Genomic DNA, 16,074 nt, shown 5'->3' on the forward strand with positions numbered 1-16,074 from the left:
ATCTCTTACAGACACTACATGACAAATATCCATATTGTTATTTCCTTGAAAGGAGGGGAAACTTTCAGTTCTTTCATTCCTTACAAACAAGCTGATCGCATGAGGGTCACTTCACCAGACACTGATACACAAGACATGGAGAGCAACAAAATATGATAGTATTTTTATTAAAAAAGCAGCAGCAACCATCCCCATTCCTGATTCCCCTTCCAAGGAAATAGCAATTTCAAAACAATGCCAGAGGGGAAGTGAAATACTAGATCAAATTTGCTGGAGACAGTGTTTGTTAGCACCTGCAAATCCTTATGGCCTAAAATGGGGATTAGCTTCACTGCTAATCCTGGGGAAAACACCAGCAGCTCCCAGTGTCTCCCACTGCAGCAGCAACCCCACATCCATTGTATTAATGATCTTGTGAAGTCTGGCACTAAGAAAGAGAAAGCCCCTGAGAAGGAATAGGAAAAGGAAGACTAAAGAGCATTTAAACTAAGATTGTCTGTCTAATCAGGCTTTAGGCCGAATGTTCACAGCAAGGGAGTGGTTTAGGACTCCCCTCTGCACCAGCCTCTCTATTCTACAGTTCATTTTTCAAGTCATCCAAAATGGGATAGCTTTTATCATGTGCACCTTTGTTACTCTATACAAGACTAACACTGTGTGTCAAAAATATTTTGTTTTATTCTTTAATTGAAATAGAAGCTGACCAGGTTCCATCTCAGTGAAAAAAAAAAATCACATTTAAAATTGGTTACACTAACAGCCTCCAGTAACACTCAAACAGCACACTATCAACAAAATAAAAACCAAGATGTTCCAAAGAAATATCCATGTTGTCCTCAAAATATTTGTTACACAGAATACAATCAAGTTTACTGGTTATGACAATTCATAGAATTTCTGCAATGTTTTCTTGAGATGCGTACAGTTCACTGCTGCAGTGCATCAGATAGCACAGTGTGTCATGTGCCATTTCTCCATAAAAAGGCCACTGGAATATCCATCTGATTGTGAACCAGGTTGCAAACTGCTGCACAAACTGTCCCAAGAAAAGTAGTTTCCTGAAGATCTCACAGCTCATCTTTATCCCAGTCATCCAGATCCACATCACTGAGATCAATATCATCTTCAACTGGAAGCTGTAAAAAAGGGAAGGTTTTGAGCACATGTTTAGAAGCACTTAACACTGGGACATCACTGATTTTGAAAGATGCTTACTTCATCCCGAGAATAAAGCTCCTGCCTGTCATCTCTTTCATTCATAAGAACTCAAAAGTGTATTATGTGCAGGAGAATTAATCAGAGTTTAGACTAGAAGGTTGTTTTCTACTAATAAAAATACTCCAGATAAAGGCAAATACAGAAATAATTTATGTAACAAAGCTACTACCACATTCTGTATTTTAATTCCATCTGAAGCAGATCAAAGGATTGTAGTAACTTTGTTTTTTACAGCAATGTTGAACCTTAAGAACATACTCAGTCACTGTGTTATTACAGGGCCTTTACCTTACAAACCTGACATTTAAGACTTTGATGGTATGGTCAGCATATTGCAGAACCAAGTGTCCACAAATGTTCAGGTCTTGAATGCATACACTTCTACCTCCCTTACGCAGCATGGGTAATAACAGGTTTCAGCCTCAAGGGATTAAACTTTCAGATTACATCCTAACAGCTAGGCAGGAGTATCTGTCCACAATGTCAGATCATGAATCTGGTGTTTGGTCTAGGGGCAGGATTTAGATAATGGGAAACCATCAACACAACTTGCCACCATCTTTGAAGAACAAGAATTTTCACATTGCCATTCTTAGTTACTCTATACAGTCACTTCTGAACCTAGCAAATCATCGTCACTTTTAGATGGAGCACCCCCTTACCTCACCATCTTTGCCATCCCAAGGTTCAACTGAATGAATTTTAGGGAAAGCTCCACCCCCCACTGGTGCTGTAGAGCCACGACCAACAGACAGTTCCCTGAGAAAAAACAAGTAAAAGTTAAATTTAAGAAATTTCTCCAGTATCCATCCACCTGGAATGGCAACTGCTTCAGATAAAAGGAAGTTAACTTTGAAATCTGCTTGCATCTCTTGAAGCAAGTCTAAACTGTCTGGAAACAAAAGCTTTTCAAATTGAGAAGCAGAAAATGAAAGAGAACCCTTAAAGCAGCATTGTGAATTTACAACTGGATCCAAAGAGACAAACTATGTGAGCTACACTGTTTCATGTTTCTGCAGTGCCCCTTGTAACACTCATGAACACAGCCCTTTAACAGCATGTTGTGTATCACTTGAGGCAACTCCAAGAGAAGTCTGTAATTCTAGTTTTGGAAGTCACCTGCAACTCTTACTTGAAATCACTAGTGATTTTTTTAGTGGACTCTAAGCCTCCATGGGTTTCAATAGGTACAAGGTAACCAGCTTCTGCTTTGAGACACTCCATCTTGTACTTGCTAGTTAGGCTTGCTCAAAAAGCCTAACCTTAAAATTCTGAAGAGCTAATCCCTTTGCATTCTTTCAGAGGCAAATAAGACTGCATAAGCATTTCTCCTTAGGTGGAGTCTACAATTTTTATGCTCTTCTCAGTGCTTGTTTCTTTACTTTTGGTCAGCACTGTTCAGACTGCCTATTAGACTACAAAAGCTGCATGCAGCAAGCTGAGTTAACAGCCAGCTACACCAACTGTGATTGTACTGCTTTCTCTAGGCAACACAGCTGAGCTGAAGTGTCAAATAAGAGATTATTCCAGCAAGTATTGCTCTGTAGTAAGATAATACCAAACCAATTATCTACTGCAATATAAGCTGTTAAATTGGCTGTTGTGTCCTGGAAGCACCATCCACCCTCACGAGGAGAAGCTTCACTAAGATGGATTTTATAGACAAAGAGAATTTGCCATGTCTGAGGAAGGCAGACATTTCTCTCACATGCATTAGTACAGACTGTCTGGTATTACTCTTCTTGCATCTGAATCTTATATTTTACTTGATGCTCTGAGAAACTTCCCTTTTTGTCATTAAGAAGAAAGTCTGATCACTTACATAGTTAAGAAATTACGGCACTGTTTCCATTAATCCAGCAGGAACAGGGTTCAATTAATGGCAAGGTGGGGAGAGACTGCTGTATTTCCTTTTGCAATTCTGACTCCTCTTTGCCATTCTCCAAGCAAGGAGACGGAAATAACACGGCTAAAGTAAGCTCTCAAAGGCTCCTACACACCTTATGGCAGCTGGTGTTTTACCCAGAAGCAGAGTTCTCACTTCACTTTGACCATACTTAAGTAACAGTTTAAGTTTAGCTGCTCTAAGTGCTGCTCTGCCTTCTGTCCTCCTCCCCATTTCCTCTCCCCATTCAATTCTTCTCAGCACTGGCTCTTGCCCAACTATGCAAGAAGCAGTTTCAGGGAACTTGAGCTGAGCAGGGAGCTATTGACTTCTTGGATGGATTGCTGCAGCTCCCCCAGTTAGTTTACCAGATGCCAGGGTAATGGGGAAGGGGAGGGGGAAGGCAGGACCAGACCAAACCAGAAAGATGAACAACATACAGAACCTCAAGAACCTTTAGATTCCCAAACTAAGAACTTCCCAATTACTAATGCACCATTTTAATTAATTAGTATTGATTACCAAATCCCATTAATTTATTGGGTTACTGGAGAATAAGAATTTTTCTAGATCAAAGCTCACTTCTGTTTTCAAACCATTTCAGAAGTTGTGCTAAAACTACCATTTAAGTCTAAATGTCCAACTTCTTAATTCTGTCCACCACAAAAAGGCAGAGACTGCTTTATTAGCTGAAATCCTCACTGAAATCATTCCCTTACTCCAGTGAATGCTCGTCATCTTAATTCTCTTAATTTGCCAGTCTTGTCTGATCCAAGAGAGCCTGATTTTTGTCTAAAGAGTCACAGCCCCAGTTACAGAAAGATTTAAGTCACTTAAAGATTTCATACCTGAGAAACTCATTAATCCCTTGCTCACTGAATGATCCTTTCAGAAGGGCAAATTTCATCTTCCGAGCATTAACAGCTGCCATTGCTGGATACCCAAAGCCTCCAATCCCCAAAGAGCTCTCAAGATCTGACTGAGCACCTGCTTCTGTCCACAGCCACCTTGAGGAAAAGATAAAACAGAAAACAAATAATTAGGATAGGCACTACAATCACTTTGAAGTCACACATATCCCGCAACCCTGGAGAGTTCAAGATGGGCTCTGAACTGCCCTTGACAGTGCCAACTGTTATTGAAGTCAGCAGGGAATAGCAGGGTCCCCATCTTGAACCATGTAACAGAAGAAAGCCCCTCCTGAACAGCACCTCTAGGCCAGCCCCATGCTCACAGCCACTGAAAGCTGGATCAGAAGAACAGCCATGAAAGACAGTCCAGGGAAAGAACTATGTTACCAGTCCAAATAAATTGCTGCACTTTAGCCTACGTTAAGCAAGGTTTAAAATGGCTCAAGTCACATATCTAAACATGACAAAGTACTGCCCAAATACCACTGTAGAGGATTTCTGGCCAAAGACTGCAAGACCAATATTTCACCCAGTATTAGTTCCTCACTAGTCAGGTCTCAGTTCCTCTAATGCTTAACAAGTCTGCTGAGGAACTTCTGGAATCAGCCAATCTCAGCATTTCCCCCCAAGGCTTTCATGCCATTTTGCACCCTTTTCACAGCAGTCAGTGTGTCAGAACAACTCTCACTTCCTAGAGAAGTCCCAGAGATGCTAACCTCCACTTGAGAGGAGGAGAAAAGGCAAAGCCTGCTGGCCTGCTTCTTTGAGAGCATGAAATTCATTAATAAACTGCAATTTACTTTTAAGAATTGTCATACTGGCAAATTCACTCACCAGCAAAAGACTAAAAGAAACTGGGTAAATACCACCCTAAAATATTTTAGCATTCAGGACAAGAGTAAAAGATGCTTAATCTGATCTCATTAATGCTTAGATATCACTTGTAAATGCAGGATTTGAGAGGTGGATGAAAAGAAAAAATCAGTAGTTTATTCTAAAGTCACAGCATCTCCTTCCTCAGTAGAGTCAGTAAAATACCAAGATATACTATCCTGAACAAGGAACAACTCTTATCTGCAGATAAATCTCTATCATACAAATTCTATCCCATTACCTCTAAAAATGCTCACATTTTTTCCAAGTCTACAGTCTACAATGACACTTACCCCCACATTTTCTTTTTGTATTTTTCAGCCATTTTTAACATGACATCCAGGTAAGAATTCCTCCCTGAAGCTCCTGTTTGTTAGACAGGATTGGACAAGTTAAAAATACAACTACATGCTTTAAGTGACAAACTCATACAGAAGTCTGCTTGCTTGTATGTCTACCTGTGTCAAGAATATGAGGCAGGACAGAAATGATGCAGAGCTGATGAGCATCACAGGTACTTTTCAGAATATCTTCACTAATTATCTAGAAGAAAGCAGCAGAAAGTCAATAAGAGTAAGACTTGGTTACGCAGCTGTGACTGCACTTCTCTCCAACAGCCTATCAGCTCCACCCTACAAGGTAATAAACTTTTGTGTCAAGTTGTTTCAATGCTTACAAGCCTCTCCTACTTCACTGGTCCCCCAGCACAAGACTAATTACAAAGAGTTCACAAAGTCTTCTGTTGAGACTTGCAGCAACAGGAAAGTAAGTAGTACCAAAAATGGCTTACAGAGAGCACAGTAAGATATCACTTCTTAAAGTCCCCATCCTTGGACCAGGGCTGGAAACAGCACACCCAGACCTATGCATATGCCTGTAGGTTTCATTCATGATGCTGCTAGCATAAGGAAAGCCAACAGGGTGCAGCATTTGCTGAAGATGAGGACATTTAATAGACATTAGCAGAACAATACCAGTTTGTGATCTGCCTTAAAAAGGAATCAATCCATTTATCTACATCCAAACTTTTGATTGCGGACTGCTACCAGTAAAAAAATTTCTAAGCACACAGCCCCAATATATGTATATCAATTATATACATGTATTACTGTACTAACATTATGTACATTAAGGCATAAGATAATAGACATTTTAAAAGGATGACAAGGAAGAAATAAACACCATTTAAAAATATCTTTGTTAATTTTTTAATGGTACAAATTTGTTTTTCTTCCTGCACCCCAATGGATTATCTTGCATGTACCCCACTTTGGAGACAACTGATCACCATTTCATATCTACCAATATCAAGCTGAAATTAGAAGTCACCACACAGAGTGGAGTTTTTTGTACAACAAGCAAGATTAGTCATCATGAACTTCTAATGGACAGCTTACAAGCAACAAAAACCTGCCCTCTTATTGTAAGAAAAAACATGGGGCACAGAACCCACCCTTTCCCCTCGTTCCTTGAGAGAGGGTTCAGACAGCCTGGTACCATCCTGTCAGTGCCTTCACTATATTAATTCTGATAATCTTTCAGTCGACAACAAATTCACAGTAAAAATTAAATAGCAGAAAGCTGAATGATCATTCTTCTCAACCTTGACAGTCTGCTGCAAAACAGTGTGCAAGCAGCACACTTAAGCTGCTTTCTTTACAGTTAATATAGTCCTATAAAAACTACTGCAAAGGATATGATGAAAAAGCAATTTGAGAAGATAATGTAGCAGTACCTCCAGGAGTTCAGGTGGTGGGGCATTATCAGAAAACAGATCCAGAGCACGAGCAATGATATCAGATCTAGTTCTGCCACCATCATAATCAACAGGGTCTTCTCCTTTCTGGAAGATTTTAATTGTGGGAAATCCACGAATCTGCAAGACAAGTTTAAGCCATCAGCTCAAATAAATTGGAATATTTATGGTGTAAGTTATTTGCTACTCTGAAGTGTTCTAGATGAAGAGAAAGGGAAGAGCTTTAACATCTGTATGAGTCAAGTCTCAGCATGTTATCACTGAACTGTAGCTTCTTACTTGTGCAACAATTCAAAACAAGGCTAACATAGCTGAAACACTGTTTCAAGTTTTAGGCCTGATGAATTAGCAATAGTTTCATTTCAGTTTAAACCTGCAGTGCTTGCTTACTCTAAGTACCAGGAGGAGTATCTTAACTCTTTACATTTCTTAGACATTAGTTTCCCTGATTTGTATGTGGGGAGACAGCACTGTGCCCACATGGCAACAAATGGATCTTAAGCTCCCTCTGCTACACTTCCAGTAAAACTCATTCAGTCTTCCTGCGGACTGCCAGCCATGTGCACTTACAGGGAAACAAATCAGCACATTCTAAGCTCCCTGTACTGTATTAAAAATTAAAGATATCAGTTCACTTTGGGCCCACAGCATAGCTGATCTGGGCAGCTAATATTGTTGGACTGATCCCTGATAATTGGCTCCAGATGTACAGGTACATGTGTGTGTTCTGGAGATACCAAACCAGCATACAAACAGTCTGAAGAGACCTCTCACTTCAGATGAGAAAGCTATACAAGACCTTATGGAAATAAACAGCCTTTTTCAGCCACATCCAGATTTATTCCTTTCCTCTCACCCCATTTATTTATATGGTTACAGACATTCAGGAATGAATTAACTTGTGGAAAATTGGTACGCGTCACTTAACAAAAACATTGAAGTGGTACCAGATTAAGGAACAGTTCAGTAAGCATTAGAGAGAAATCTGACATACCGATGGAAAGGAAATTGTAACCACTGCAGAGCACACTCACCCCGTATCGGCCTGCCAGCATCTGGTTGATTGTTGCATCTACTGCAGCCAGCTTTACTTTTCCCTTTGTTTGTTCCTTCACCTCAGTGGCAGCAGCTGCCCATTCTGGCTCCAGGCTGAAAAAGAGAGTATGAGTGCTCTAAGCTCTCTCAGAGCTAGCAAAAATATACCACATTCCAACATTCTGTAGCATACTCCTCTAAGGAAAAAAAAAAGTCTCTGCAGAGAATGACAGCTAGGAGAGTTATTCCAAATGAGAGAAGTCCTGCATCTGAAGGAATGAAAAGGTTAATATAGCTTCAATCTTATTTCCACTGGTAACCAGGAATTCCATTGCCAAGGAGGAGTGCAGCCAGAGCAGCACCAAGGTGCCCTGAGCAGAAGCCCACAGAGTTTTGTTAAAATACCTTACAGAAAACCCCACTTCTGATATACCAGAGCTGCAAGGTCTGTTTTAGGGGATTAAGGGTATTGCACAAAAATGAGCGCTAATGGGAACTGAATTGTCAAATAAAAACCTCATTTACTTTTTGCAGTGCCCACACCATGGGGCATAAAACTCCACCATCCACACATCGTCACTATTTATGACGTTCTTATCAAAGCTGTCATCAGTCAGCTCAATCACATCCTTCTTATCTCCACCTCCGCTCTCTCGGCTCTGTAAGAAACAAACAGACCCTCACATAAGTAACCAAAATTGTTTTCCCACACAAGCCATCTACTGCGTGTCATGTTGTACTAACTGGTCTTTATTTGAATGAGATACAAAACAGGCAGTGTTCAGTCATACAACTTTCCCATTTTAGAATTGACAATACACACAGCCAACTCCCACAGCACTTTCGAGAAACAGCAAGTGAACCTTCTCTTAAAAAAAAAGGAAAAGGAGTCATCAGGTCAAACTCACTAACAAGAAGATGTAGAAACACTTCCCCAGTTCTTCATGCTCTGATCTGCCCAAGAACAGAGTGCTCTCCAACCCCGTGCCCCCCCCCCCCCACTGTGCCCTGGTTTCCAGGCAAAAACATGTGAGTATAACACACACTAGAGTGCAGTCCATCCAGGTCTTCTATCTGGCCAGCCTGAGGATGTCAGAGTACTGCTCCATGATTTAGAAACAGTAGTAGGAGCCAGAAGCTTTTCAATTTACCTTCAAGGACAAATCCAGCAAGCCAATTTCAAAACACCACCAAATTGAAAAACCTCATCACCTAGCTTAGACTAGGACTAGGCAAATAGTTCCTTAACCAGTTGGAGAATGGGGGTAAGAGGGACAAAGTTCAAAGGGAGATGCAATGTCTCACACCTGGGGCAGAGTAACTAACTCCATGCACTAGTACATGCTGGGGACTGACTATGTGGAAAGCAGCTTTGGCAGGGAGAGACCTGGGGGTGCTGGTGGACCACAAGTTGAACTTAAGCGAGCAACGCACCCCTGTGGCAAAGGCAGCCAACAGGCTCCTGAGCTGCTTTAGGCAGAAAGTTGCCAGCAGATCTGGGGAGGTGATCCTTCCCTCTGCTCAGCACTGTGTGAAACATCTGGAGTGCTGGGTCCAATTCTGGGCTCCCCAAGTATAAGAGGCATGCACACACTAGAGCAAGTCCAACCAAGGGACAAAGCTGATTAAGGGCTTTGAGCATCTGATATATGATGAGAGGTTGAGAAAGCTGGGATTGCTCAGCTGGAAAGAGAGAAGGCTCAGTGTGGATCCTATCCATGTATATAAATACCTGAGAGGCGTAAAGAAAACTAAGGCAGACTTCTTCTCTGCAATGCCCATTGACAGGACAAAAAGTAAGGACATAAGTTGAAATACAAGAATTTCATTTAAACATAAGAGAAAACTTTGCTGCTGTGGAGGTGGTCAAACACTGGAACAGGCTGCCAGAAGAGCACAGTCTGTGTGGAGTCTCAGTCCCCAAAGATACTCACAACTTGACAGGACACAGCCCCAAGCAATCTGCTCTGCTTGACCTTGCACTGGGCAAGGGGCTGGACTAGACAACTTCCAGAGGTCCCTTCCAACTTCAGCTATTCTGTGAACAGAGTCAGGAGCACAAGCCCTGATCTCCTGTACAGGACAGTCTCTGGTTGAAAACAAACCCACACATTCCCTCAAATACCTGTTTCCCAGAGCTATATCCTCCACTTCTGCCACTAAGACGGTCTTTCACCAGGGACCGAAGAGCACTTAGAGCAGCATCAACAATGGCATCACTTGTCCTGCCACCTGCAACGCAGCAGAATGAACGTTTAAAGCATCAAAAGGCCAGTTTAAGGTAGGCCCCTAACTTAATTACACAAACTTAATACTCCCTCACCTTAAGGATTTTTCAGGAGAAGCAGGACTAGGCTATGAGCAATATGGTACTAGTGGTGGGACATCACTGACTTAAACATAAGCAGCAGGACTGACTTCACTTTTTAACTAACCACCTTATCTGATGGGGGCAGGGGGGTGACTGTGGTAAGCTCCCAGTAAACAGGAAGAAAGGAATGGTTCTTTGGAACTACCTATCAACCTCCACCAACTAAAAACTGCAGGTGGGACTGTTAGCCCACACTAAGACATGCACAGTTTGGTCAAACAAGTCCCACCCATCTGTTTTTCAGTTATTACATGCACTAGACAGGAAGAAACACCACACAAGACAGCATTAACAGCTACCATAATTACTGTATTCAGGGAAGTTTTTAGGCATGCAACACGTGAAAGAGGACCACATTTACCCTGATAATCCTCTGCTTTGTTTTTGTTGGCTCCAAATATCTTGATAGTGGGAAACCCTCTGACTCCATACTGTCCACCCAAGGATTGATGCTTATCTGCATCTACTGCACCTACTTTCACTACACCCTGTGGAAATAAAAACAAAAATTAAGACATGACTTCTACAGTTACTTAACACATTTTATACTCTGTGCATGCTGAGGAGAGAGGGAGTTATTAGGAGGGTAAGAAAACAGTCACCAGAAGAGAGGTGTTACCCCCTGAAAAGCATTAAACTACAGAATACCATAAATGCCCATTTCTTTCTTCATCCTGACAAACAAAAAGTTAAATTGTTTGGGGGTTTTTTGGTTGCTTTTTTTGTTTGTTTGGTGGTGGGCTTTTTTTTTTTTAAAAAGGGTAATATATTTTACATAGCCAAGAGTTCAGCAAATCACTACATGACCAAGTTTTCTGTAATTAAAGACATATTCATCATCAACAGCTTACAAAGCTGTGTTCATATATTCAGTTCATGCTTTTCCTGTACTTCACAGGCAGGTGACAGGACAGCAAGGAAGAAAGAAATGTGCTGTTTGAGGGATGGCTGGATTCTAACATCTTCTGGTGCTGGTAAAAGCAGCCCTGCAAAACAGTAATGGGATTTCACAGGGACAGAATTGACTTGCTTCCTCTACAATTCAATGACTTCTTTAAAAAAGCCACACACACAAAAATCCTGACTTTAAGTGCCTCTGATTGGCCACTTCTCTGGCTGGACAAGTATGATTAAAGTGATACGGTTTTGGGGACCAAACCCCACCTCCATGTTCCCAAGCCAGATGAGAAACAGCCAAATTCTCCTCAATCCACTGCCACAAGCACATTTGAAAGGCTAAACTTACTTTTAATGCTGTTGCTGCTTTCTTCCACTCAGGGGTTAGTCTTTGACAATGACCACACCTGTTAGAAAAAACCCACAACAGTAATTGGCATTCAGATCTGGTAACTATTTCACAAAATACAGAGTGGCCTTGTTGGGTTTTCAATTACAGAACAACTACTTGCAGTAAACTGTGCAAGACTTAAGGTCTACTCATGAAGAGGGGAAGAGGCTGTGCCACAACATCACATCATCACTCAAGACTTCTGAAGAAAAACCTCGTTCATATTACGTAAGTGCATACACACACACATCTCAAAAGCTACATGGCTTTCCTAACAGAGGCAAACGTGAGTACCAAAATCCAGATTTGCACACTAGTCTGCTTGATGCAAGCTAAAATGGACCTGTGATGAGGCCTGAAAAAGTTATTCTAGAGTTAACTTCTTAACTAGCAAGAATTTGTGGCACAACATCTCCTTGAGGTGCCTGGGGGAAAAGACCAAGAGTTGACTAGCAACTGGTGTATAATCACAGCATCACCAGTCTGTAGGGAAAGAGGAGCTGCCAATTTACTTATCTACACTTTACTGTCATCATTCAGTAAAGCTTCCCATTACCCGTAAAGCTGCAACAACACTAGAAGAGGCACAGTAAGCTTTCCCCTAAACCTCTCAGTCCAGACACAGTCAGGCTGTTGCAATGAAAGGCCCTTTTCTCCAGAATGTAGAGCTTTGGATGGTAATAGCACAGAGGATTTGTGCAAAGATGAAATATACATCACCAGCATTTACATGGAAGAGACTCCATGCTCTGGACATAAGCAGGATGGGAGACAGAGGTGCTAAATTAAGATGCACAAAGCCAGTATCTTTCAATGGAAATTGGAAATTCTAAGTGTGAATTCAGATCTGTGCTTTCACATCAGAAGCAGGTTCATGAAGACTGAAGTGAGGGGCCTTCTCACTTACCTATTACACTTTGACCAGTCATTTTTAATACTAATTTCAGTAGAAAAATTGTAGTAAAGTGGCATATAGGGTTTTCATAGAAAGCCAGGTTAGAAGGGACCTCAAGGATCATCTGGTCCAAACTTTCTTGGCAAAAGCACAGTCTAGACAAGATGGCCTGGCACTCGGTCCAACCAAATCTTAAAAGTGTCCAGTGTTGAGGAATCTACCACTTCCCTGGTGAGATTATTCCACTGCCTGATTGTTCCCACCGTGAAAATTGGAACCTCCCCAGGAGTAACTTACCTGGTTATGAGGCCATCAAACTGAATGAAACACTGGACTGATAAGCACCAAATTAGTATGCTGCTCCTCCATGGTAAGAGCAAGCAAGTACACAGCTGTAATTCTTACCATGGGGCATAGAACTCCACAAGCCAGAGGCTCTCGCTCTGAATGACCTCCTTGTTGAAGTTAGTTGGTGTTAGCTCTATCACATCATCACTGGCCGAATATAAACCATTAACTGCCAGGAATAACGTGCAGCTCACTGTGCCTAGAACAAAAAGCAAAGCAATCAGCATTCCCACAGAACATTTATGATTCTCCTGTTGCCATGGCTAAATCATCTCCCCACCACCTGCAAATCAGCAGGTAAAAAAAGGAAAGGTATTCCAGTTTGACCAGAAAAAAAAGGAAGTTAAGGCAAGATATATGCTTTCCCTCCTCACTTAAATCACGATTCCACAGGATCATATAATATACTCTCTGTGCCTAAAGCTAGCTGGAGTTACGCCACTCCTGCTGTGGCTCCCCAGAGAGCATTTTGTCAAAGCTGCTACCCTAACTACTACTGGTACAAAGCCAGCAGGATTTCCACACAGATCCCCACCATCAGCTACATTTTATTTCAGTTCTTTCACATAGAAACTCCTAAGCCAATTGCCCACACCGCTTGCACAGCAGGCACTCAAACACATCTTTCATAGGATCACATAATGCAGGACTGTCCCAACTAGTCTTTGTACAGTTACGATGACTTTAGGACCAGCGCTTGATGCACTGGTAGCGTAAGGAGCTCCTTCATTCTTCCTCATGAGGATCTTAGTGTACCATTGATTTATCTCTAGCAACAGACTGAAGAAAAACGGCTAAATCTCTCTGGTTAACAACTCAAGCACTCTTAGAATGCTAAAAAAAAAAAATCATTAAAAGGTACAAGGAAACGTCTTTCTTAAGAGAAAGCATTCCTATTTCTGGTCACTTCTGGATCTTACTATTGCTTGAGACTTTGCACATAAAACCTCCTAATCCTTCCTTCTACCTAGTCAGAGAGATTGAGAGATGACTTGATGAAAGATAATAAGCACCTCTCTAACAAAATCCACATAGCAAAAGACTTTTCTTAATCCACCAAAGACTGAGGGGAGTAAGAGCTCAGACAAAGTTAAAACTAAGCAAAAATAGCTTTGCTGTGAGTGGTTAATAACTTGAATAGGAAGCTGCACATTCTCTCTCAAGACTGAATGTGAGAGGAAGATACAGTTCAGTGATGCAGAAACTCTACAGCACATGGTAGAGAGACCACACAGCATCACCTACACTTTATCAGCCCTGCTCAAGAAAAGCCAGTTTATTACACCTATTCTGCAGATGAGAGAAGCTGAAAGAAATAACATCTTCCAGGTTACTCAACCAGAGATCAGGACTGAGTTGCCATACTGCAACCCAGCGCCCTCTCCATCACACCACTCCCCCTCCTAATGGCTTCTTCTAGCCCTAGGACCCAACCCCTTTCTTTTGGGGTGATCCTAGTTGGTTTCCACCACCAGATTTACACATTAGATTGGCTCTCTCCCTTCAGTAGGCCCACACACAAGCCACACTTCATCAGCACTGATCAACTGACTTCCATGGCTGTCACAGCACACTATGGTGACCTACAGTACCAGCTACTGCTGGAGTAAAGTAAGAAAACAAGGATGCAAAGAGCTACTTGAATGTTACAGCCACTTTCAAGAGACAAGCCTTCTCTAGGCGGAATGAGACCATTAAATTGAAATCAGCATATTTTGGCATCACCTAAAGGGATCTGTGGCAGAATATATTCAGAAGCTGAACTATGTTCACTCAGCCGTTTCTGTCACTTCAAATAGAGAAGTTCTAGCTTATGCAAAAACACCTGCTAAAGAGAACTCACAAAACAAAGCACATGATGAAATTCACCTAGTCACAGAATCACAGAATCACAGAATCAGTACGGTTGGAAAAGACCTGTAAGATCATCGAGTCCAACGATCCATCGAGTCACGTATCACTGCATTATTTTTTTAAAAAACTATGACTCATGAACCAGTGGCATAACTTTCCTTTCTATAGTGAAATATTCAAGGTTTAATTCCTCTTTAGCAAACTAAAAGAGGTTTTTCCTACAAGCATCTAAGCCAGGAAAATGCAAATCTGTCATTGATATTAAGGAAAAAAAATCTCAGATATACTAGAAAACAACTTTTGAAATCAGATTAAGTGAATTACATAGACAGGAGTGCTGCTAAACAAACTAGGGCAGCTTCATGCTGGTATTACTAGTCCTCATCAGAAAAACAAGTTGTAACTCTGAAGAGCTGTGAAGAAAAGCTTTTGCTACAGGATAATGATTCTGTGAACTTCCTCCTTAAAATACCCGCACCTTCTGCAGCAGAGCTCGGTGTGCTGAACATCACACAGCCCTGCACACGTGCACTCGGTGAGAGAGAGCCTTCCCCTTTCGGCCCTGTGCAGTTTTATCTGCACCTTCGGTATTTCTATAAAGGGGTCCGAGTGGCACTACTTAACAGGTTTACCGATTTATTCAGCATAGAAGACCCAGCGGCAGGGGGAGGGGAAGAGGAAGTACAATTCCCCACGGACTCCTCCTTTTGTCTTCAGTCATTACTTTCTTACTGCCCTTACAGCACTAGATCCCAGGTCAGGGCAGCCAGGCAAGTAAAGCATCACCGCTGACTGGAAACCAAAGCGGGTTTTTTTATGAGGGTGAGAGACAAGCACCATTTTCTTTAACTCTTCTGTTGCTGGGATCTTCAGGCCCTCCACCTGCGCTCCGGTAACCCACCGAGCAGTCAGGGGCGGCGCGGGACGCGTCATCCCCGCTCCGCCCCCCCCCCCCCCCCCCGCCGGCGGCACAGCAGCTCGGACGGGCAGTGCCCAAAAAGCGACGGCGGGCGCTGCCCCCCCCTCCGCGAGTGACCCGCCCCGCCACCGGCCACGCCGGAGCGCAGCCCGCACGGCCCAGAGCCCTCGCCCCTGCCCGACGGGCGCACGGCAGCTCCGAGCGCGTCCCCGGCAGCCGTCCGCTCAGCCCGGCGCCCAGCCCCCTCCCGCCACGACGGGCCCACAGCCCCAGCAGCGCCCGGGAATGGGGAGGCCACGACCCGCCACCACCGCCGCCCACTCGGGTCGCCCGGGCAGCCCCCGCACCATTCGCTCCCTCAGCAGCCGCCCCGCCGCCCGCGGCTCCTACCCCACCAGAGACGGCCCGCAGCACGCGCCCCCATGGCTGCCCCCCGCTCCCTCGGCCGCCGCTACTAGAGCCTGCCCGCCCCGCCCCGCCCCGCCCCCTCGCCCACGCGCCGCGCGTTCCCCGCCGTGGCCGTCGCCCATTGGCGGCGCCGGCGCTCGCGCACTGGCATAGCCAATGGGGAGCGGCCATGTCAGTCGCTGCGGGACGCGGGTGGCTGGAGGAGTCTCTGAGGGGCGGAGGAGGAGGGGGGCGGTGGGGCCTGGCCGGGCCTGGCCTGGCGGGCCAGTCGCGCTCGCGGTCCCTGTCCCGGTCCCGGTCCCGGTCCCGGTCC

At 43.5% G+C, this 16,074-nt stretch overlaps 1 protein-coding gene across 1 annotated transcript; it reads right to left on the reverse strand.

Moving 5' to 3' along the window:
* Positions 1-667: 667 nt before the first annotated feature.
* On the reverse strand, positions 668-15,777 carry PDIA6 (protein disulfide isomerase family A member 6). Its single transcript, XM_059829323.1, has 13 exons — positions 15,744-15,777; positions 12,638-12,779; positions 11,296-11,353; positions 10,411-10,537; positions 9,804-9,910; positions 8,204-8,337; positions 7,678-7,792; positions 6,623-6,763; positions 5,346-5,430; positions 5,181-5,253; positions 3,952-4,110; positions 1,881-1,977; positions 668-1,136 (listed from the first exon to the last, which is right to left on the reverse strand). Exons 1-13 carry the CDS (start codon positions 15,775-15,777, stop codon positions 1,068-1,070), a joined length of 1,341 nt encoding a protein of 446 aa, XP_059685306.1. The 3' UTR covers positions 668-1,067.
* Positions 15,778-16,074: the final 297 nt, after the last annotated feature.

Source organism: Gavia stellata, chromosome 2 (assembly GCF_030936135.1).
Source record: "Gavia stellata isolate bGavSte3 chromosome 2, bGavSte3.hap2, whole genome shotgun sequence".
Taxonomy (NCBI): domain Eukaryota; kingdom Metazoa; phylum Chordata; class Aves; order Gaviiformes; family Gaviidae; genus Gavia; species Gavia stellata.

What these genes read in the sequence shown, in the direction of transcription:
- PDIA6 (XM_059829323.1), bottom strand. Translation starts at nt 15,777, where the DNA reads ATGGGGGCGCGTGCTGCGGGCCGTCTCTGGTGGG. An exon ending in GTGGAGTTCTATGCCCCATG is followed by an intron (nt 11,354 to 12,637) that starts GTAAGAATTACA and finishes TTTTTCTAACAG; the next exon opens with GTGTGGTCATTGTCAAAGAC. An exon ending in TGGTGTGGGCACTGCAAAAA is followed by an intron (nt 7,793 to 8,203) that starts GTAAATGAGGTT and finishes TCTCTTTTTCAG; the next exon opens with CCTGGAGCCAGAATGGGCAG.